The following is a 23,556-nucleotide window of genomic DNA, read 5'->3' as shown; positions in this document are numbered from 1 at the left end:
GCGTCCCTAGTAGTAGCCGTGGCGGCTACGTCTTCGCGCGCCGCTTAATCCCCGGCTGCCACGCTATTACGAGTTGATTTACATTCCTGCGTTAACAAGGGCCAGCAGCGGCTGCCCGATTCCGACTCCTCTGTTGTCGCGTTTCGCTCCCCCCCCAAACTCGAGAGTGTACGAGGGGAAGGAGTGAAGAAAAAGAAGGAAAGAAAGGAGGAAAAAAAAAGAATTTGGCGGTTTTCGCGCGGACGATGGCGGATCGTTCGATGGGCGAAACGATCCCGAGACGAAAGGGTGTGTACGGGCTCCCGTTACGCCACGGGGCGATAAACGTCGTCGCCGAAATATTTACGGCCGCGAACGGTATCGTGACCGTGTAATAAATCATTATTAAGCAAATCGTATTACCGTTTATAAATTCGACTCTTAAGGAAAGCGAGACTTTAACGAGATCGTCGCTAGGGATTACGTAATTTTCGACCGCGACGGCCGAGCCGTCACTTCCCGACACTTTCGATCTTGGAAATTCTCACCTAGAAATAGCTATGTCCCTACCCGTCAACGGGACGAGCCACCGTCGACTGGAAACTTTTCACCTCGGCTTCCTTCTCTCGCTCGCACTCCCCCTCCCTCTCTCCTCTGTCCTCCTCCCCCTCCGCCTCGTTAGTGCTTCGTTATTCACCCCGTACCGCGTTGCGTACCGCGGTCGTCGAGAAACGAGATAGATAGATAGATAGACCTTCGAGAAAACGCAACGGTCACGAGTTAGTAGTACGATAGTACGTATGGTCAGGGAAGCGTGTTGAAAGAGGAGAACGATTCTCTGTAAAAAAAAAAAAAAATAAAAAAAAAAATAAAAAAAGAAGAGAAAAAGAAAATAAAACTACCGTGGAAATACCGGATCGCGGACGAAATCGAAGGAACACGCGAGAAAGGGAAGCGGCTTACGACGGGTGAGTAGAGGAGAGGAGAGGAGAGAACACGGATGTCCGGGGTGACGAGAGAGAGAGAGAGAGGGAGGACAAAGGGATGAACGGTGGAGAGAAAGCGGGGATAGGAAGGATAAACGGCGAGACGCGGAGAAGAAGTCGCGAGAGAGCAAGGAAAAGAGAGTCTCCTTCGTGAAACGGGGAAAAGTGGGATGGGGGCGTGGGTGGAATGGGGAGCTAGTGGGGAGAGAAATACGTGGAGCCGGTGCGTGGCGGAGGTGGGGATAGGTCAGGGCCGCGGGAAGGGGAGGGGAGGGGCAGGTACGGTAGGGCGAGCGAGGAGGCAGACGGGGAAAGATACTCGGTTTGGCACGGGGCTCGGAATGGGACGAGAGATCGGTTTAGAGGGAGAGAGACGGCGAGCAACGAGGGAGAGAGGAGCGAGGAGCGCGGTTGGATCGGAGGGGAAGCGTGGTTAGGGGCGAGGGGATGGCACAGGGGAAAGTGAGGTAGGGGTTGGCTGGCCGTGGCGCGGTGGGTAGGGGGTGCATCGTCGGCGGCGGCGGCGAGGTAGAGGGGGCAGAGGTGGGGAAGATGACCGCGGAGCCGTCAGTGCGCCACGTGCTGTCGTCGTGGGAGGGTCTTTGCTTTCGCTCCGTTTCGTCGCCGAGTCATGCACGTTACCGCGAAATCGTGACTCGTCCGTTCGGAATGCTGCTCGCCTTTCGATGAGTGACTCGCGTCGCGAAATTCGTTCGATAAAAGAAACGAAGACGGATCGAAACGAGACGAGGAGAGGAAGGATAAAAAGTTAGGATCGGTGAGACGCGCGTGGAAAGTATCCGATCGTGAAAAGAATTGTAGCGAGAAAGGAGGAAAGAGGAGGAGAAAGGAGGAGGAGGAAAAGGAAAAGGAAAAGAAAAAGGAGAGAAGGAGAAGTGACAGACCAGTTGTTGAGTGAGTGGTGAATCTTATTGTCTTTTGCGTTGGTGGAACATCCGTGTGAGGATGACGCGGTGATATGGTGTCGAGGGAATCACGGAGGACACGCGAGTCCCGATGCTCGTCGTCCAAGCGCCCTGTTCCTTTGCCCGTACTCGTTACGAGGATAATCGCTCCTGACGTAGCCACGGAGCGAAGGATTCATCGGGACTGACGTTTCCTGCGCACTGGAACCACTACTACTTCACGGTGAGTCCGTTTCCTCGATATTCTCGCGATCGAGAATTTCTTCGTCCCCCTTTTTTCGTCGTTTCTCGCCGTTTCGTTGATTTATAACCACCGCCAGCTTCCCCTCCACCTGAACGGTTGCACGCTGTCGTAACGACAGAAGGAACAAAGCCTCTCTATTTTCCGTACGTACAACGTTTCGAATAGACGCGATCAACCGATAAATTCGAACGTAGCCAATCCCTTTCCGTTATTCCCAGCGACGCGATACGCGAAAATTAAAATTACCAGGTGCACACGTACACACGTTTGCGCGCCAACATTCGATAAATGTTTGATTCTACTTCTCTCTATCGTTTCCTTCTTAACGTAACGCGTAAAGAATTTCTCGTAGCTTCGACAGAAACGTCATCGTATAGCCATCAGCAGGATGGACAGCTTCGTAGACAAATCGATCGATGGCGATCACGGTCCATACGTTTCGTTCCGAATTTCGTTTGCCCTTTTCGTATCCCCCTCTCTCGTATACGTGCAAGGCATGTGCACGCACAGGAGCACACACACCGTTATTATACGTGTACCAAACGCACATGTATATACGCACACATACTCGCGACTCGGATAAACAGTCATGCACGCGCTTTCGTGTGTATACCTTCTCCTTCGCGATAGGCGAGAAGATAGCGCGGTCGATCGGCGAGTAATTCGATTCATTTTTGCGCTCGCACTAATAAATTAATCACCGTGCACGGATTACGCGTACGAGTTGCGCTTGGAGGACGGGTTGGACGCGTTTCGAGGAGTTGGAAGTCGGTGAAGGAGATCGGGGAGGAGGACGCAGCGCGAAGGGGGATCGGCCCGTCACTGGTCGGACAAGCGGCGACGAACTCGGCCTCGGTGGTGGAGTTGGCGCGATGCGGCGCGACTCGGTGTGCCGGTTACGTCGCGACGAACCTACGCGCTCCATCGTTGTTCGCCGAGATGCTCGGCGACGCATTGCCACGTGGCACGCACCGTGTGATACGCGGCACAGATAATTCTCCACGCGTACCATTCCTCTCGATCGTCCGCACACGCGATTTCGTACACACGCGACTTCTTTTACTTTCTCTTCATTTTTCTTTTTTTTTTTTTTTTTTTTTTTGTATATACCGAGTATGACGAGTATGCGTTTCGTGGAATCGAAACCAGCTCGTATCGATCGAATCGTATTTACACGTGTATATTTCTTCGCGCGAGTGATAAAATTCGCCGGTTTAAAACCGGACAGGGATGACGTCATTGGATACCGATTAAATCCGTCCTGTCACCGTGAGACGTTCTCGACACGGGAGGAGGGGGGGGGGAAAGAGAAAGAAGAAAAAAAGATATATCGAACGTATAAGATTCGTTGCTCGGCCCTCCAATTAAGGAGAACAATCCATTAAATATATTTGACACGGGGATCAGAAATAGCATTTTTGCATTTTTTAACGGACACGCCAATTTCGGTTAGAGTTTGACGTGTGACCGACACGACTTCACCACTGACGTCACCGCGACTTCTCGTCCCATAAATTTCGAATAAGAGGCGCGTGACGGTTTATTCGTTATCCCTCGATCTTTGATGATTAGTCTTTCGTTTCGAGCGAAAGACAGAGAGAGAGAGGCTAGACTAGAGCGCGTGGAATGGTAAACAAGCGTGGAGATACAGGTTGTAGTACGAAGTCAGCCGCGGGAGAGCGCGAGCTTGGAGCTGTGCCGCGTCAATAGCACACCCCCGCGATTCAGTAGCGCCTATTGAAGTCTGCGATGACGGGCCCCGTCTGTCAGCAGATCAAAGCCGAAGTAAGCTCTCTTTGTGATGCTCCGCCGGGTCGGTATTTAATTATGTATGAGATCGATATTCGGGCCTTCGGGGGCTCTCTTTCAACTTCCCAGCCTCCTCCTCCTCCTCCTCCTCTCGGTCTCTTGGTCTCTCGGCCCATCGTTCCCTCTTTCGCGTCGAGCAGTCGCACACACGCCCCCCTCCCTCCCTTTTTCCCTATCTCCTCGATAGGTGTATCTCCTCGTTAAGACTGAAATCGTGCCAGGTAAGGAGAGTTTTTCGATTATTTATCTCGAAAAATGATTCCAAGGTATATTTCTGCTTTTCTATCTTTCTTTTTACAAAGGAGTTCGACAAGTTCCGTAATTATTTGGGACATTGTTTGAAAAAGGTGCGTTTTATTGTTCCAAGTAATAATGGCAATGGAGCTTATTCTTTTCGTTGAAGATCCTTCGTAAAGGATCTCGTAAGGATCTTTCTTTTCTTCGAAAGGAAGATTATTATTGGGCAGGTAACCGGTGGTTGTTAAACTTTCGAGGGACTAACTTTCCTATTGAAACTATTGCATCTTTTCTCTTTCTCTCTCCCCTCTCCTTTCCGAATATCGGGACACGAGCGATCGAAATTCGAATATTTATTCGCTAAATTTCACGATATGGAGAGAGAGAGAGAGAGAGAGAGAGAAAAAAGAAGCCCTCTTTGATCAAAATCATGCCACTCGATGAACCATGCCATCGAGTTTTATCGTGATACATACGTCATTCAAGGAACAAAATTCAACGGCAACGAAAAAATATCGAAAAAACCGAAAAACAAAATGTATATAAAAAAAAAAAAAGGGGAAACGGGGGAAGCCTGGAAAAAACGAAAAGAGGAAGAACGGAGAAAAAAAGCGTCACCCTTCGTGAAATCGCGGGGAGGGAGAGAGAGAAAAAAAAAATATTAGCCAGCCGTGATGGCGCTAATTTGCCGCGACCTGCGGCGGTTCGCTCGCTCTCTTTCCCTTTTCCGCTGGAACGCCTCTCTCCCTCTCTCTCTCTCTCCCTTTCCGTCCATCCGTCCTCCCTGTCCCTCTCCTTCGGCCGCGCGCACAGCACGCGTTTTCCGTTCCATCCGACAAATCCATTTCGCCCGATTTCCATTTTTACGCATCGATTCCGCGTGTGTGCAATCGGGACGAACGACCGCGAAAAGGTTATCGCGTCACGCAAAAAACCCTCGAAATCGAACGATCGACGAGTGGACGGGCGACGAGGAGGAGATGGATATACCTCTCTATCCTTTTCTCTCTCTCGCTGACGAAAGGATGAGAATCCTAATCGCGAGAGCGACTCGAAAGAAAAATAAAGGCAAAGGAAGAGAGGAGGGGGTAACGAAACGAAACGGTTGCCGGCTGGTCGAAGCTGGATTCGTAGCAAAGGGGATTATCGGTAAAGAGGAGAGGAGAGAGGAAGGGGGGAGGGGCGCAGGCGTTTTGATCGGTCGCACAGAAAATTGTATTTTCGAAATCAATTAATATCCAGAGAATAATAATACAGTGGTGGCTAATGATCGTGCAGTCATGTATAACCGACTTGCCTCCTCCTGCCGACTCTCCCCCCTCCCCCTGAAAACTCCCCTCCGCTCACCCTTTTCCCTTGGTTTACTCCCGATTACCCTCGGGCTACTTGGAGCTGCGGATTCCGCGCGCGCGGCTAGTGACGCGTCGATTCGACCAAAGTGCGTTTGACAATTTTTAATTATCGATAACGAGTTTGACCGCGAAGATAGGTCGACTGAAATGCGGTGCATTCGACGAACAATCGAAAAGCGGGGAAAGAGAAGGGTGGGTCTCTCTCTCCCTCTCTCTTTTCCACTCCGCTCCGATTTTCACGATTATCCGCGCAACGAACGTATCCGTTTCCGTTGTAAGCATCGGGCTCATAAATTGTCTATTTAACGCGGACGGTAGTTTGTCTCTTTACCGCGTCGATCGGAACGGCTAATGGTTTATCAAAGGGAGACGCGTGAAATACGATAATTCGAGCGGTATTCGGATTTTATTCGCGCACAGAGAAGGGGAGGGGAGTATTGTACGTGCCCGATGCACGCCCCTCTCTTCCTTTTTTCCCCAACCCTTTTACGAATTTTCGTTTAAATCCTGCCGCGGAATCTTTCCTTCCCCCGATCGAAAATCGATATACAAGATCGTGGCCGGTGTTTGCCACCGTGCAATTTTTATATTTCTCTTGGACCTGAATATTTATCTAAAAAGATGTACTTGGTTCGGTGAAATCGTATACAGATCCACGTATGTAAAATCAATAATGAGAGATTAACAGATACATCATCAATTGTGTATAAAAATAATGTATATGTGTGTGTCTCGAGGAATAAAAATGGAGAATTATAGGGTGGAGGGGGAAAGGTCACGCTCGTTTCCCCCCCAACTCTTTCGGAAATTTCTCTTCTCGGAGCAGCGTTTCGGGCGCCGCATCGATCAAAGAAACTGCCAAGTTGACGTCGGGGACGGGGGCTCCTCCGTGAGTTGCACAACCATCTAAATATACGGTCTCGTCGCTGCTTTGTTTCCCTCCCTCCCATCTGGAGAGAGAGAGACAGAGAGGGAGACTGTCCCCCACCCGCACTACGTCGCCGCCAGAAACTCGAGAAATTCGCGTATTCGGATCTAGCGAGACCGAATAGATGATATCGGGTCTCCGCGCTGTTAAGCCGGTCGAAGGAACGGCCGGAAACGCGTGCTTTATGCATCCGCGATGGACGATAAATTTCCCTCGCCTCGAGAAAAATTTCTCCACCCCCGTGAATCCAACCCTCTCCTCCCCAGATTACTCCGATTACTACTGGCGTGTATCGATTTCAACGAGACGAGCTACCTGGATCCTCCTCCTCCTCCTTTAATTATTCCATCCGCGCAATGTCTAAATCCGCTTATTCGCAATCTACTTCGAAAATTGGGCGACGCTTTTGGATCGGCGTATAAGAGAGAGAGAGGGTGATAACAGCGAATAATAATCGCGTACGTCGGCATACGTGTCCGCCACCCACTCGCGCGTAGATCACTCCCCCTCCCCTCGAGCTCTCTAGGATCCTCCGACGCGTGTGTCGTACGGATAGAGATGCCCTCTGTGCGCGCCCACAGACGCGTGTAACGGTATCGAAGTCGCGTGTGAACCGGTGAATCACGTCTCGCGTGGGAAGGAACCGACGAAAGCTCTCCCTCCCTTCGTCGTCACCGTCGACGGTTATCCTGAAGGTGGATTGGCTCGAATTGACCGAACACCTGTCGCGGGATTCTTTCTTTGTTTTACTTGATCCCTCGAGAATGATGGAATATATATGTATATGATGTAATTATAATCATTCGACACTTTCGACACTTTTAACGCAAAATTTTTGGTTAAAAATCTAACCAATCCCGTGTCACGTAACAAATATATTGGGTTATTAATATTCGCGAGTTAACGAAGGTTATTTCGAAGCGCGTTAAAAAAAAAAGATGATCGATTAATTACTATTCGCTCGTTTATTATACTTTTTTTTTTTAAAAATTAATCCGTTCCACTTTTAAATTCCAATCCGTATCCCTCGAGTTGAGCGCCTTGTTATGCGAGAACGAAAGAAAGAAATAAAAAGGAACGAGTTTCGAAGAATCCCCTCCCTTCCCCATTTCCCAACGACGATCTCGATTCCCTGGACGGCGACCGTGTAACCCCGATTTCCTTCCTTCTCCGTGGCGAGAAATTTCGTGGACGTCTTTCGTCTGGCTCCGCTCTTTTATACGAGCCTCGTCACGGAACGCCATTCGTCACAATTTTATCGATCGCCGTCGAACAAGAGACCGAGCCGAGGAGGCCTCCCTTCGCTTCGCCTTTCGTATCGGGCCCATCGATTCTTCTCCATCTCGCGAGAACCCCCTCCCATTCCAATTAACCCGTTTCCACGCATCGACGATCATATATATATATATATATATATATATATATATATATACGCTATTCAAGGCCTCGAGTAAATTTGATCGAGACATTCGATCCGGCGAGCATCGATCTTTCCGATCCGTATTTGTGAAATCGGTGTGAATTTTTGAGAGAGGAATCGCGGCCACGTGGCGGATATAAAAAGACTCGTTGTTGCCGACGATCCATTACATAATAGGCATGCCCGTTCATAAACAGCGACGGTTTAACTATGAATGAAGCGAGGAGAGGCCCGCTCGCCCACTTCTCCACGCGCTCGCCCGCTCTTGACCTGCCTCAAATCATGTAAATCCTAATCCGTCCGCGCGCGCGCGATCGTTAAACTCGACGCGGATTTTGAATAATTAAAATATTAATGAGCGAGCACGCGCGCGCGGTGTTAATTATCGATATTCGATCCGCGCGTATTAAACCGCGTTACCGATTAACCGCAGCGTACCATGGATTTATCCGGTCGTTGAAAAATTCATTTTCGATATGTACATCCGAGGCGTAATTATGCGGGAAATTCGACGAAGACGGGGACGAGGACGAAAGATTATCGGAACGTTGCAATTTTCAGTCGCGAAATTTCACCTCGCCGGATTTCTGCGCCTTTTTTCTGTCTCTCGAGTGCGGGTAGCCAACCTGTTTAGCGCTCGGGGAAGAGAAAAGGACGAGAAAAAAGTGTAAGAGGCTCAGGTGCAGGTATCTCCGGCGTCCGGCTCGAAAGATCGAGTTGCTCGATGTCTTCTCGAATGCCTCGAGAAATTTAAAACGTCTAAGCCGTCAACTTTTCCGCCCCTGTTGCTCCACCCTTCTCTCCCCCTCCCTCCTTGCCTTTCGTCTTCTTAACGCACGTCTCTCTCTCTGTCTTTAATCTCGTCTTCCTCGCATTTTCAATGCCATTCCCTCGCGAGAGGGAAACGGTTTAATTCTTTGGACGAAAACGATCGATAATTATACCTCGTTCGAAAACATCCGATCCGTTTACACATCGTGTAAATTTCCGAGTCGAGAGCTTTGTCCATCCGCGTGGAGCAAGGATTGACAGCTGCGACGAGTCATCATGTTCGATCGTGATCGTCATCCTGATCACGATCCTTACGGGCGGCGACCGCGACGATGATTGGGCCGAAAGCGCATTTGTTTCGTGACGCAGCAGGGGCGAAAGCGTAGAGAGAGAGAAGAACGATCTGCACGCTCTTCTTTATCCTCGGCGATAAAGAAAAAGGAAAATTCGCTTTCGAATTTTCGAGCGGAAATTTTTACGAAATATTCGAGAATCGATCGAGACGATCGAAGATCGGCACGGACGAATCCGTGGACGGATGGATGGAAAGGTTGCTTCGTCACTGGACGGCCTTTGGGCTTTGCCGATGCATCGGGCGTAGCGACGAGAAGGAAACAACAACGTGGAGTAATCGGGAGGGAGGGAGAGAGAGACGACGTACCTGAAGCAAAGTATCCGTAGCGGCGAGGATAATAAATAATAAAGGTATAGGTACGGGAGATTGATGGCTGCACCATGACTGACGTTCCATCAATCACCTCCTCGCCCTTCTCACCGAGGATCGGCCGTCTTCGTCCCAAGCATCTCCGTCAATTCGTTTTCTTCTTTCTCCGTCTTCTCTCTCTCTCTCTCTCCCACCCGTGGGTTTTTTCTTTGCTCGCTATTATCGTACCCAGTCCTTATTAGCTCGCTGTGCCTTTCCTCGATGAATCGAGGAGAAACGACTACCTACCGCGGCCCATTCTCGCTCGCGAGATCCCGAGAATGACTGCGCTATTTCCCTTTCCACCCAATTCACTCTCTCTCCTTTTCGAAGAATCGAGAAAAAGAAAATTCGAGACGATAATATATCTCGAGAGAAGATCGAAAGGAGAGGGAAAGGAAGGACGAGAGGATTCGGTAGTACTCGAAGTACACCGATGTGTATATATATATATATATAGCGTAAGTGGATAAGCGTAGTAGAGTAGTAGGAGACTGCTGCCATCCGCCAACTAATCCGTCCCCTTCGGCGTATGGTGAGTGGCCAGGACGTATCAATCGGAAGGCTGGTATAAGTTTCCGCCGTTGTGGTCCGCCGGTACGGAGGTTAGCTGTCGTGGTCAGTTTCGAATTGCGGCGATGTCAGTGACAGCTGTGCTCGAGAGCCGCGTATTGAACTCACGTCCAGTCACGCTCCTTTATACCTACTTACCTTGTCCCCCCCCACCACCACCACCTCCTTCCATTCTCTCCTTTCCTCTCCTCTCCTCTGCCTCTTTCTCTTCTTCCTTCCCTTTCTTCCTGACCGCTTCATCTTCTCACCGCGCTCTTTCCAATATATATATATACATACATATATACTTTGAGAGAAGTTGGTTTCTTTTCGAAAGGATCGGGCTCTCGTCTAATAGGACACGCCAATCGGTAATAAGAAAGCGAGCGCACGAGAGTTTGGTTTACTCCCTCGCCGTTAAGACTAAGTATCTATCGGTAAATTCGGTATTTTCGTTTTCTTCGGAGCTGAGCGTTGCGTTGCCTCGATCGATCGAAACGTTTTTCAGATATTTATTTCTACGGTTGCGTATACTCGAATAGTGTATGCGTGTACGTGTATGTGTACAACGAATACGTGGTGTTTGTCGAAAAGAACAAAGGGAGTTTTGCGACAAAAGCGAGGTGCATGCCGGGGAGCTGTTTAACTCGCCAATTACCCGGAAAGCTTGGCCCATCGAGACGAGTATTAGACGGGTTTCCAACCACGTTTCCATTTTCTCGTGCTCGCCTCTCTTTCTTACTTGCTTGTCCGGCGAGAGGGGAGGGAGGATTTCACGAGTGCGTTGGCTTCCTCGGTTCCTTCTTTGTTCCGATTTCGTTCGTCTACGAACTGAACTCGGTGCAAGAGGAAAGTGGGGAGAAGGGAGGAGCATGATGATATTACGGCGGAGCAGACGATGCTCCGGAGAACGAGATCGGCGCTCGTAAGGAAGAATAGAGGACGAGGCTGGCGGAGTCGAAGCATCGGTATACGTTTCTCGAGACGTTCCAGGACGGTCGCTCTGGGACGCTTCCACGCAACGAGCGAGTCTTATCTTCGCTATGCGCTCGGCAGGGGAGGGGGGAGCGTATCAACCCTTCACGGTTTACTTCCGTTATTCTTCGACCGCCCACCACCTACGCGACGCCGCGCTTGTTCCACGTTTTCTTCGCGAACACACCCTTTTCTCCTCTTTACATATATATACACATATATATTTTTTTTCCCTCGACGATCGAACGAGAGAACCGCGATGAGGTTCTCTGGCTAGGTGCGTGGGTATTTTTGGAAATACGGAGGATGGTCGGGACAGAAATTAGAGAAAAGCGTGGCCGAATCGACGAGCGAGGCGGCGGACGAGGACAGAGGCTTGGGCGGCAAAAAGGGGAGACTTGACGATTTATAATCGGTGACGAATGGGCGCGATCGCCGAGGGAGAGAGAGCCCTCGCCTCTCGGCCGTTTTATAAATGTCGCAGAGCAATAAAGACGCTCGATGGATTAGCCGTGAGCCCGGCATTCCAAACGGCAACGGGTTTCTATTCTGGTGATTTGAAACCAGGCACGCGCGTCCAATGAATCAATCGAAATCTCCTCCGTTTTTTCGCCTCCTCCTCGCCTCGTCCCCCACCCCCTCCCCTTCGATCTTTCGAATACCTTTTAGCGTCCGAATCGTCAGATTCGAGAGCGGCAGATATACACCCGTCGGTGTCTATCGCGTTTTTTACGACGGAGCGGCTCGCTTCTCGAGTCCTCCGTCCTCCCCTCCCCTCCCTCGATCGTTCTTTTTCCCTCACGGCGACACGAACACGCGGTATCCCCGCCGTTCCAAGAATTCACGTACGCGTCATAAATAGTGGCCTGCTCGCACTGTGCACCGCCTCCCATCCTCAGCCCCCTCTCCCCAACTCCCCGATTTCTCGCACGTTTCGACGTTTTCCAATATTCCAAACTGCACCGATTCCATCTGGGGTCTCCCCGCGTAGCTTCTTCAACGTCGCCCTCTCCTTCCCCCCTCCCCTCTTTCGCCAGCTTCGCGAGTATCGATTCGATAGTATCGAGCGCGCCGCGACTCTTCGAATTCTTTGAACTTTGTCGAATGCGAAAATTTCACGAGTCGAATTTCGGATTTCGATTGGATTTTCGATATATTCCACGGTTTTTGGGAGCAGATGTTGCGCAGATGAGATGAATCTCGATCGAATTTTTAATTTTCTTTTCTCTTTACACTTTCATCGGATTTCGTTATCTATCCAGTTTGAGAAACGAATCGAATCACTCGTCAATTGGTTTTTCTACAAAAGTTGAAGCACGGTTGAAGAATGGTTAAAATCGTGGAAAACACGAATTGGCGCCAAACACGTTTCACGAGCATGCGCGCCTCGTTGCACCGTGCTCGGCGTGGGTTTGTTGTGCGTCGACCTTTACCTAACTGCTCTCTCTCACTCTTCGAGTCGTAGCTGGCTCCCTTAGCTCTCCTCTCCTCTCCGCCCGGCCTCCCCTGTAACTACCGCCGCGCAGCCACCCCCGTCGCCAACCCTGACCTGATTTATGGGATTCTCCAAGTGTCTACCCTGCCGACGCGCGTTTTCGAGCCTCCCTCCCTCCCCAACTCTCCCCTCTCCGCTTTCTCTTCCTCTCTCTCTCTCTCTCTCGCCGGTGCAGACAGCTGGCTAGCATTTTCACCGACACGCGCTCCTTTCCTTCTCCGCGACCTTTTCTATCTTATCTCTCTCTCTCTCTCTCTCTCGGCTGGAATCGGCTTTCATTCTCGAAAAAGAAGAGAGAGAGAGAGAGAGAGAGAGTAATTTCGATTTTCGCCTCGCCTTATTTCTCCTCTTTTCGCCTCTCTTCCCTTCCTAGATATGGCCGAGTAATATACGAGCACTGCATCTGTTCTCTCTTCGTGTGACGCAACGTCCTGCCATAGATCACGCCGAGGCTTTTAGAGAGTGAAGGCTGTTAAGAAAAGCGCGACGAGGACAGCCGCGCGGACGCTGGATGGAAGACGGAGAATATACCGAGGAGGAGGGAACGGGAGGGGAGGGGGGAAAGAGAGTAAGGTTGGACGAAAGAGCGTGTCTACGTTACGAGGCAGAGAGAGAGAGAGAGGGAGAACTCGAGCTGCCATGGGACGCAGGGGTGGGGTGGGGAGGTTGACAGGGTGACGTACCGTTGCTGTTAAACTCGGTTAACAGCGGGAGAAGTGGCGTATCGGTGAGTCCGTTTTTCTCCCCGGCTTATTATTCGCCTTTGATCGACCATCGATATTATAAGATAAAGATAAAGACCAAGTTGGAGCCTGAATCGAGAGTACGAAAGTCGATATGGAGCGAGAAAGAATATGATTGATTACGTAACTAGTAGTACGCGACCTCTCCTATTAACGCCTCTTTATATATATTCAATAATGTAAAAAATTGCGATTGAGAATAAAATATATTTTGGAGAAAGAAAAGCAACTGTTTGCTGAATTATCATCTCTCCTTTCGAGAGAATTCGATATCCTTTTCGAGTCGTTGGTAGAAGAGGGGGCGGGGAACGAAAGGGAACACGGCTAGCTAGATACAAACGGGAAGCGAACGCGTCGCTCCGCACCGCGTCGTGCAAACCATTCAACCGAGATATACGATCGAGAGTTTGTTCGCGTTTATGGGCTGCGTCTGGAAAGAAGGTGGGAGGCGAGGGATACGCGGAGGGTAAAGAGAGGAGGGAGAGGCGAGTTGCCGCTTTATCGGAGCACCCTTATGCCTATTATGCCTCCTCATCCCCCGATGGTAGCGGTTTAACGCGCGGCCATCCCCTTGCCGCGCTAGACGTTCGGTCGGTTGCGCGACGCGGCGCCGAGTTCGGCCGAGTTCGGCCGAGCGCGGCCGAGCGGCGGCGACTCGGGCCGAGGGCAGCCGAGGGCGAACGACGCTGGATGACGCGGCACGGCGCGGCGCGCGAATTAAAACGGCTCATAAATATCTGAAACAAAGGCGGCCGCTTTCGAGGGCGTACGGTACGAAAGATATACGGCCGGTTAGGATGGCTGGTAACGGGTGGATAAGAGAGGGAGGGGGAATGCGAGGGGAGGGGAGCCGACGTCGGGTCGGGAAAACGAGCAGGGTCGTCGGAAAAAGGAGGGTGGGAAAAAAAGGAAAGAAAGTTCTTTCCATCCTCGTGCGCGGATCGAATCGAGCGTGGTCTCGTGGCCGCGAGGCGAACTATTTTTATGACCATTCTGACTTTTTCTCTTTCAGGTAAGTAGTGGTCTCCGATCGTTTGAAAAGCGAGCGGCCCGCAGCCGCCGCACCGGACGGGAGACATGCGCAGCAAGCAGCAGCCGAGGCCTTCCTTTCGGTGGCCGCAGCAACGCGGCGATAATCTTACCGGTAAATATCCCAACCACACGCAACGCATCACTACGCACGAGAGCACGCACACGCGCACGCATCCACCTTATCTGCACGTACTTCTTAGTTCTTCTGCGCCTTTTTTCCCCTACGTACGTTCGATCTTCGCGTCCACCGCGATTTTCATCCGTGAAGTTTTACTCAAATTTTTGCTTGCATGCGAGTAGAATAGAATCGATCTTTTCCAAGATTTTCGAGCAGAAGGAAAAGGGACGAGAATTCGTCGGCGAAAATTAGTCGGGTGTCGTCGTGTGCGCTCTACGTGTGTGTGCATTTCGGTGGAGAAATTAGAAATGCCCGGGGAGATTTATTGCTCGTGTTTGCGAACAACACGAGAAGAAGAAGACGATCGCCTTGCCCGCGACGAGTTATCACGACAAACCCGCGATACTTGTGATATAAATTGTTCGAATCTTGGTGGCGGCCAATTATAACCAATGTACTTAGCGCTTATTTAAACGATTTCGCCCGGTCACGGTCATCGTACGCTCGATTAGTACGCGGAAAAGGCACCGCGCTCAAATTCGGCCGAGGAACGAAATTGGCAACGGTCACGGGCTCGAGGTAGAAAGGAGGGCACGTTGCACTCTCGAAACCTCCCGCTTCCTTACACATACACATATATATATATATATATATATATACACACCTATCTCTCTGCATCGATCCTTGGAGAGGGAAAGAGAGACGCTTATATTCGAGGAAAAGCTTGAAGCCGAAAAGCAGCCGTGGATGAGGAGATATCGAGCGATCGTTGATAACGGACGCGGATAAAGTACAAGCCGCGTGCGTGTGCCGGACAAACGGGGTCGTGGAGGAGGGACACGCGACTCCTCTCTCTCTCCCTCCCTCCCCCTCCCTTTCCAATAGCCCCCGGCCAGGGAATCGTGGCGGTCGTCTCGACGATAACCCTCGAATGACGTGACAAGCGAAATCCCTGTATCCACCGGTCCGGCTGGATATCGGCGGACGTCTAAATGAACCGTTGTACCTTCTGCTTTGATTTCAAAGAGAGCGGAGGATCCCTAACAGCGGAGGAATATTCATTTAAATATCTGTCGATACTCGAGTCAGACGCGAGGCTTGCACCGCGATGTCAGCTGCGGACTTATGTGCCCGTCCCCGCTCCCCTCCCCTCCCCGCTCGCACGCGTATCTACCTACCTACCTACCTACCTACCTACCTACCTACCTACCTACCTACCTACCTGTCTACCTGCGAGCGTTATATCTATATACGCCCACCAAGTCCACGTCCGATACGTTCCAGCCCCGCACTTTGTTCTCTCGGTTGTCTTATCACAGCTTCCTCGAAATTATCTCTTCTCGAGTATCGAAGAATCGAATTGTTGGAGGAAGAAATGACGCAAGGAGGCGCAAGTTCGTTCCCTGAGGCGGGATGCAGGACCCATTTCGCATCCACTTGCACGGGGAGGCAGCATTTTAATCCGGGGAAACAACGTCGGGGGGGGAGAAACGTCACTCCACAGCGCCGAATAATCAGGCTGAAATTCGTTGCGAGCGTAGGCGGAAGAGCGGGCGAATTGTCGCGGGGCGCGCAACAAAAGAACGGCGGCGAATATTAGTCGGGCGGAAAACTCCGCCGCGTAAACGGAGCCGTGGAAAAGAGACATCGCTTGATCCTTCCCGTTGCCTCTCGGCAGCGAGCCACGATTTATCTCGAGGAGAAGGGATAGATAACGATCGATACTTTTTTCTTCGATTAGGTTAGCTTGGATAAAGATTGTCGTTCGGCAATGAATTCGGTTACGGTTTTTGCGAGAGAGGAGGTGAGCCATAACAAGAAATTCGACTTACCGAACTATTTATAGAATTTTGAAAAGAATTGACAATAGCGAGACAGTTAATATGGAAGAAATAATAAACACCAGAAAGATAAAATATCGACTATAATTAGCAGCGATTCGAACTTTGAAAGAGAAAGAGAAACGTTGGGCGCGTCTCGCCGCTCTCTCTGTTTTGGCGCACGTCGATGCGTTGCACACGTTCGCGCCCGGCTTGGGAATAAGAACAAGGGAGAGGGGATAGAGAGAGAGCGCGGAATGAATCGCTGCCACTCAAGGAGCAAGAGACGGACGCGGCAAGGCCGAGCGCGCCTCCTCGAGTCGATATAACTCGTGTCCACCACCGATAAACCGCAAAGTTTTAGAGGCACGGTTGCTAAGCGGCAGCGCCTTCCCCCGAGAGATTCATCTCCAAGAAATTCCTCTCCTCTCTCTCGCGCGCGTCCATCGTCCCAACCTCTCTCCATCGTATCCACTCGGCTTAATTATAATACGAGAGATATTTATTGCCACGCGTATCGTCTATTTCCGTCCGAGGGCCGTAGGTGGACCGGGCGAAAACCGGGTATCGCGATCCAACTCCCTCCTCCTTCTCGACGAGAAAGAAAGGAGAGGGAAGGGAGGAAGAAAAATTTCCCGATTCAGGCGAGGCTTCCTTCCGCGCGGATTAATGAGGGTGGCGCGATAAGAAGAGGGCGGCGAATAATACGAGATCCACCTGCCAGCGGGGCGGCTCTCGCCGATGCTATCGCGCGACCGAGCCTTTCACAACCGACGCACAATAGTTGTCCCTCCCTTCTTTCGAAAAGTATCCAGCTGCCGCGCGGATACTTTTCCGGCTTCGGTGTTACGCGCTCGCCGATCTGGTGCTCGAGGAGAGAATCCACGTCAATTATTCCGATTACGCGCCGTACGGTTACGCTTGTCGGAATCGATCTGCGGCGGAGGAATAAAAAGGAGAGGAAGCCATGGAGAGGAAGACGTTTCTCTCTCTCTCTCTGTTGAGAGAGAGTGGCAAGTATCGCAATTAATATCGGGACGACCTCGATCCGTCGTCTCTCGCTTTCGTTCCCTTTCGTTTCGTTTCTGTTTCGCGAGCGGGCAAGGAGGCAAAGTTCGAGGAGAAGGAGACAGGTTTCCCTTCTATTCGTGTAATGCGCGTATCGCGAGGATGCGCAGCACGAAGGAGGAGGAGGAGGTTCCGTTGGAAACGTTGACGTTTAATCGACGTTCAACGCTTGTCCAGATCTCGACGAGGGGGAAGGAGAAGGAGAAAAGAGAGAAGGGAACGGACGCCAAGTGGACGCGGTACGTCCGTCACGTTGCCGCCGTCAGATTATCGTTCCGACACTTTCGAGTTATTCCGGCCATGCGCTCCTCTTCTCTCTCTTTCTCTCTCTGCTCTTCTCCGGAGGGTGTTTCGAACGATCGCTACGTTTCGCTCCAACGAGAAGAAGAAGAAGTAAGAGACTTGGCGCAAGAGAAGAAGAGCGTGGAGAAGAGGGAGAGAGGAGATTTCGAGAGCCAAGAATCTGGTACCTGGGTATTTGAAGTCCGGTCGACCCGTTTGACCGGTGTCGATCAAATTTCCGAGGACGAGATTATTCAAGGCCGACAACGATCGAGACAAAGCTCCTTTCGCGGCCGTATACCTCCTCCTCCTCCTCCTCCTCTTCCCCCTCCAGACTCTTACTTTCTCTCTCTCTCTCTCTCATCCGCCTCCGCCAATTTCCAAAGCTCTCCTCGATTTCTCGCGGTGGAAATCGACTCGATTCTGCCCGTTCGACGCAGTGTTATAATACGAGCGCGACCTCGGACACGCGCCCGTTTAATAAATTCGATCATCGTCCCAGATTGGATTATCTTTTCGGGGGACGAGGGAAAAAAAAGGAAAAAGATGGGTGCAAAAAAAATTACAAACGCCGCGTCGCGTCGATGCAACGCGACGACGCGATTGTAGTGGTGAGCGAAGCGCACACAGTAGGAAGAGGATGACGTTTAAACGCACGCGCCTATACGTTTACCAAATTATTTCAGTTTTGCACGACCTTATCGATCGAGCACGGAAACGGGGTTCCGTGGAAACTTGAACTGGTTTTCGACGCACCTCACGCTGTGACACACTCTTCCCGTTTCCCTAATGGCCCCACGCACAACCCCTCCCCCCTCTCTCGAAATGGAAGGAGAGCGGCGCGAAAATCGGTGGCGAACGAATGGCGAAAAATGGCGAACCGCCGCCGCTTCCAACCGTGCTAATTATCGGCCGTTAATTGATGCAGCGTCGCGCTCGTTACGCGTCTATCATTAGGACGGAGGGAGGGAGGGGCGCGCAAAAGTGTGGAGGAGAGGGAGTACGTATTAAAATGCAAACATTCGACTCGGTTTTGGACGGTTTAATGCCTCGCCCGATTTCGGGGCGCGGCGGCCGGGTAATTAAATCGAATGAAATTACCAACGATTAATGCTCGGGACGCGTCGTCCTCGGGTCACGAATCAAATCGAAAAGTATATCCAGGGAAGAGTTATTCCATCCGAATTTCTCCCTCCTCTCGCGTAACCCGCGGGGCGACCGAAGAAACACGCGAGAAGGAGAGGAAACGAAAGAAAGAAGGAAGGGAAAAAGGCTCGCCGTTATATTTTCGCCGTTGTATTATACGTCGTACCTCCTCTTTCAACTTGGGAGGCCATTATCGCGGAATACCGCGGATGCATCCGCAACGCACACGGCTGCGTCGTTTTTGGACATTAGCATAGCGTGTCCGTAGGCCGCTCGCTTGTGCGCGTGAGTTAATGCCCGCGCGCGACATTTCCCTGATGATGAAGTCGAGCAGCGACGCGTAATAAGGGTCGCGAGAGAGACAACGTGACAAAAGGAGAGAGAGAGAGAAGGAAGAAAGGGTTGGCCGTCCGCTAACAGTAGTAGTAGTAGTCGAGGAATCGAGGAACGCGTATTTGTCTTTCCTTGCTCGAAAATAGCGCGCACACGTCGAATTATTTCGACGAATAATCGTGGTTGCGCGCGCTACGGTATCGAACGACGAAACTCAAGGTGGTCCACTACATCCCTGGGTGAAGTTGACGGCGCGGGGTGGACCTGTCGAGGAGAAGGGTCGAGGCGGACGTGACACGGCCGTCTTGTGACCCGTGCAGACCCGTCCGCCCGTCCGTCCGGTTTCGTCCCAGCGCTTCGCTCCTTCCCCCACCCTCCCGCTCCCCCTCCCTCGCGTGCCACCGCGTCGACCGACCGCCGCTAGTCCGGCTCTATTGTTGTTATTATTAAAGGGGGGTCGCTGGGGGAGGGTGGTTGCCGCCGGAGAGGGACGATGACGGAAAGGAAGGCGGCGTCTGCAGGTGACAGATGAAACAGCTACCCTCTCCCTCGCACCCTCTCTGGATCCCCCTTGTTCTCTCTCTCTCCTCCTCCCTCTCCTCTCTCGCTTTTCCCTCTCTCTCTCGTTTCTGTGCTCTCGCTCCGTCCGATGCACGCGAAAGAAAGACGCGGAGGAGAGAGAGAGAGGAGCTTTCGCCTACCACACCCCACGATCTTTCCTCCCTGAGCGCGCGCTCTTTTCGGGTCGAAAATTTTCCACTTTTGATTCCTTGCGATTAAGGAATGGAAGGAAGAGGGAAAGGAAAGGGAGAAGATCGCGAGGTTAGTTCGAAAGGGGTGCACTTTCGGGTGTACTGTCGGGGAAATGGACACGCGTGGAATGCGCTCCTCTTTGCAAAGGAAAGGAGGTCGTGCAGCGGCTACGTACGAACGAATTCTTCCCTCCTCCTCCCAGGGAGGACACATCCCAGGCCGGTCCGAAATAACTCTACGTCACGGATCGTCACCCCCTTTAATCGCGCTCCAGGCATCCCGCTCCTCCCACGGCCGAGATTCGAGCAGATCCGCCGTAGACAAAACCAATAAACCGTCCACGATATTCGGAAGGGACCACTGTGACTTGTCCCTCTTCCCTCCCTTCTTCCTTTCTTCTTTCCTCCATATATATATATATATATAACCACGGGTGTGGTTACGTCCTGCTTCTTCCTTTTCCAGCCTTCCTTCCTTCTCTCTTTCACATTCCGTGAAAAGTGTCCATCGTAACGAAGGATTGAGAAAAAGATCAATTGTGTAAGGTATATCGTTGTACGGTTCCGCAAGGATAATTTTGGAACGTGGGAGCGGAAGGAGAGGGGGAGAGGGACAGGTCTCTCGCGTCCGTCAACTGGAAGTCGTCTCTTTGGACGACGGTGGACGCCCAGGCGTCGTCGCCGTTCACGGCATTGATCTGTCGGACGGCTGTCTTGATATCGACGTTACCCGTGGGGAGGGTCCGGGACGACGGGTTGCTAGACGGCTGCCTACTCCTTTAGCCCGCGAAATAAGCTTTCTGCCAACGTCCACGATGCCTCGCGATTCCATCGACCAGAAAAGAAAGAGATATATATATATAAACTCGTGAGAAATTGTTAAAAATTGTACTCTCTCTCTCTCTTTCTTTCATTACTTGTTCGTATGCACATTCGATGTTTTCAACTCGTTCGTTGGTCAACCGGCGAACGTTAATCGAGGCAAATTGAACGAGCCACGCGGCTCGCGACGCTCGATTAACTTCTCCCCTCCCTCCTTCCCACCCTTCCAAGCCAGAGAGCTTTCACCGCCGAATGCTCGAGTTTCCGAATACGTGAGAATCGTAAAGCAGCCGATGATGATCGACCGACGTCCTTAATCACGGTTTACGATCTCCGCGAGACGAAATTCCGCGAAAGGAGGATCGATCATTCCGACAAAATCGTCCTCCTCCTCTTTCAAAGGTGTACACCGTCGAATTAACCCAACCGAATTTCGCTCGATCCGCAATTACGAATAACCCTAATAATTTTCGACGAGACTTTGCTGCTTCTTCAAGCTACTGCTCGATTCCTCCCAATCTTTCGAATACTCGAAGCAAAGATACGTATCGAAGTATTCGAGGAGGAGAAGAAGAAGAAGAAATAAGAGAGCGCGACAATATCGGAACAAGGATGAGGATAGTAGGAAGGTTCGGGTTAGGTTGGTCGGTTGACCCGGTTGACAATCGATTGACGGCTGTCGCCAAGACCCTTCAGCCTTTCCACCTTCTAACCCGGCGAACTTGCCCGCTCGATTCGATGCCGCGCCACCCTTCTTCCTACCCACCACCTGTCCCTTTCCGACGATAGTTCTGATAACTTTTTCTAATTACCTGTCGCCGAAGACGTCTCTCAGAACGCTCTAAGTGGAGGAGAACCGGCAGTGGAAGGGATAAACGTCGTCAATTCTCTGGAAAACACACATATTGTAAGAAGAACCTATTTAATCTCGTATTATTGATTGAATGACAATCGAATAATGTATAATTATCGAACGAGTGCAAATTCTGAGTTACGATTCTCGACGTCCCTTTCGAGCTCGAATATAGAGAAAAAGACGCGACGGTCGAAAAAGAAGCGGACCGACGTGGCGCGGCAAACCGATTATGCGCGTGTACGACACGAACGCGCGACAGTTGTGGCGCAAACGCGCACACACAGAGATACGCGGCAAACGCGCACGCACACGGTTCTCTTTTCCACGCTCTCTCGACGAGGCTGGCGCGCGCGCGTAGCGGGAGAAAGCCTCTGTGGAGGTAAATAGGATGGGTATACACCGGGCGGTGTTGGATATTATTTGCCGAGGACAGTGACAAACGCCCGTCAACGTCATTTCCACTCGCAACGTCGGCTTCCTGCGACAGTGCCGACACCGCGCGCGATATCGCCCTCTCCAACGACACCTTCTCTCGCCTCTTCCAACTTCCTCTTTCTCCTCCCCCCTCCTCGCCTCCAAGGCGAGCTAGAAACGTGACGAGCATATCTAGTTCCGGACCGAACTCTCTCTCCTCCCTTCTTTCTTACTCGAGGTCCACTGCTGTAGTATTTTCCTCTCTCTTCTTCCATCCAACCGAGATTCTCTCGCAAAACGACGACGAAAGAAAGGCGCGAACAAGGCGAGAGGAGAGGAGTTGGCGCGATCGGAGAGAAGGAAGAAGAAGAAGAAGAAACGGCGAAAGGTCCGGGGAGTGGGGTTGGTTAGGCAGAAGGGTGTACGGTGACCGGGCTAGGGGGAGGGGGAGGGGGCACGACGACCGGGGAGCGGCCGGGGGGAGTCGAGGGGGGCGTAGGTAGTCATTATGTGGAGGGAGGTGACGTCACTGACGGTGACGGATGGCTACACGTCAGGCAAGTATAAACCCCATGGTACCCAATAAATTATTGCAACTATAAATTACTTCTGTGCTCACGATATAATGCCACGGCTACCGCCCCGCCGCTGGTGTGCGTGCACGCGCACACACGAGCCGCGTTCGCGCGCGTGAGCGTGTGTGTGTGTATGTCGCGTCGAAGGTGGGGCGTGCAAACAAAGGTGGTACTACGATCTCCGACTAACTAGCCACGGTTCGGCCACCGCACAACCCCGTTCCTTCTCTTTTATCGCCGCTCCCTCTCCCTCTCTCTCTCTCTTTATTTCTCCTTTGGGAGGAAGGAACCATCCCCTTCGTCGATCGGTCGACGAACCTTTCGATTTTTTCTCTCTCTCTCTCTCTCTCGTCGAGAGAAATTCGAAATCGCGGAGAGAAGGGGAAGGGGGAAGAGACGAGAACCGCCGTACGACGGCATAACATAATCCCCGGCAATTCGTAATAAATATCGTTGGGACGGCCTGGGTTCGGCGTTATTGGTGTATCTGTCTCTCATCTCGACGATGCCTTTGGGGGAGGGGAGGGCGGCCAAGATGCAGAGAGCGGCAGACGAAGGGGGAAGATATTATGGGCGTGCGAGTGAGTTATACGGCTTGCCGCATGTGTGTCGCATAAATCTGCCCCGACCTCGGCCCCCCTCGCGACTGCACTGGAACCGTTTCTAGACTTTCCTTTCGATACCGACAACCGTCACGACCACGACCACGACGACAACCACGACGATTCTCTCGCGACGATTGACTGACTTGACCCGCTCTCTCTCTCGAAATCGAAATTTTTGCCCGCGAAGAATCGCTCCTCTCGATCGAAACCGCGCTCGTAAAACCTGATCCGCATCGCGGTATTATTTATAGATCGGTGCCGTCCTCGAAACGGCACTCGCGTTTCACGGAATATCGTCCCCACGGACGATCGACACGACAGTTTTTTCGAGCAAGAAAAATTACATCGAATCAACTCTATATATATATATATGTATATGTGTGTGTGAGAAGGATGAAGATGGAGGAGACGCGCACCTGTCCTTCCTTACATCAGCCGTCCATCATTCGGTGGACGGATCCGTCTCTCTCTCTCTCTCTCTCTCTCTTTCCGTGCCACGACGAGAGGCATCGCACTTATTTACGTTGACACGATATTTATTAGGACGGATCGGTGAGGTTCGTGCGCCGCGGCAGCCTATTTCGGGATCCTCGCGGCGAAAGACCGGCCGGCC

At 51.5% G+C, this 23,556-nt stretch overlaps 1 protein-coding gene across 6 annotated transcripts in view; it reads left to right on the top strand.

Annotated features, from left to right (window-relative positions):
* Window positions 1–23,556, top strand: part of LOC102654448 (protein tiptop) — a 65,554-nt gene that overhangs the window by 31,754 nt on the left and 10,244 nt on the right. Inside the window, exons 1-2 of one of the 6 annotated variants that reach the window (XM_026444598.1) lie at window positions 1,475–2,114; window positions 14,133–14,264. The exons of 4 other annotated variants lie outside the window; for them this stretch is intronic. In XM_026444598.1, the coding sequence (XP_026300383.1) occupies window positions 14,198–14,264 (67 nt within the window). In that variant the 5' untranslated portion in view covers window positions 1,475–2,114; window positions 14,133–14,197. Of the gene's footprint in view, window positions 1–1,474; window positions 2,115–14,132; window positions 14,265–23,556 lie in introns of those variants that run through there. One more of the 6 variants, XM_026444597.1, reaches the window with a different exon arrangement.

Source organism: Apis mellifera, linkage group LG13 (assembly GCF_003254395.2).
Source record: "Apis mellifera strain DH4 linkage group LG13, Amel_HAv3.1, whole genome shotgun sequence".
In the NCBI taxonomy this organism is placed as follows: domain Eukaryota; kingdom Metazoa; phylum Arthropoda; class Insecta; order Hymenoptera; family Apidae; genus Apis; species Apis mellifera.
The sequence above is the reverse complement of the archived record's forward strand: the minus strand, read 5'-3'. Positions and strand labels throughout refer to the sequence as shown.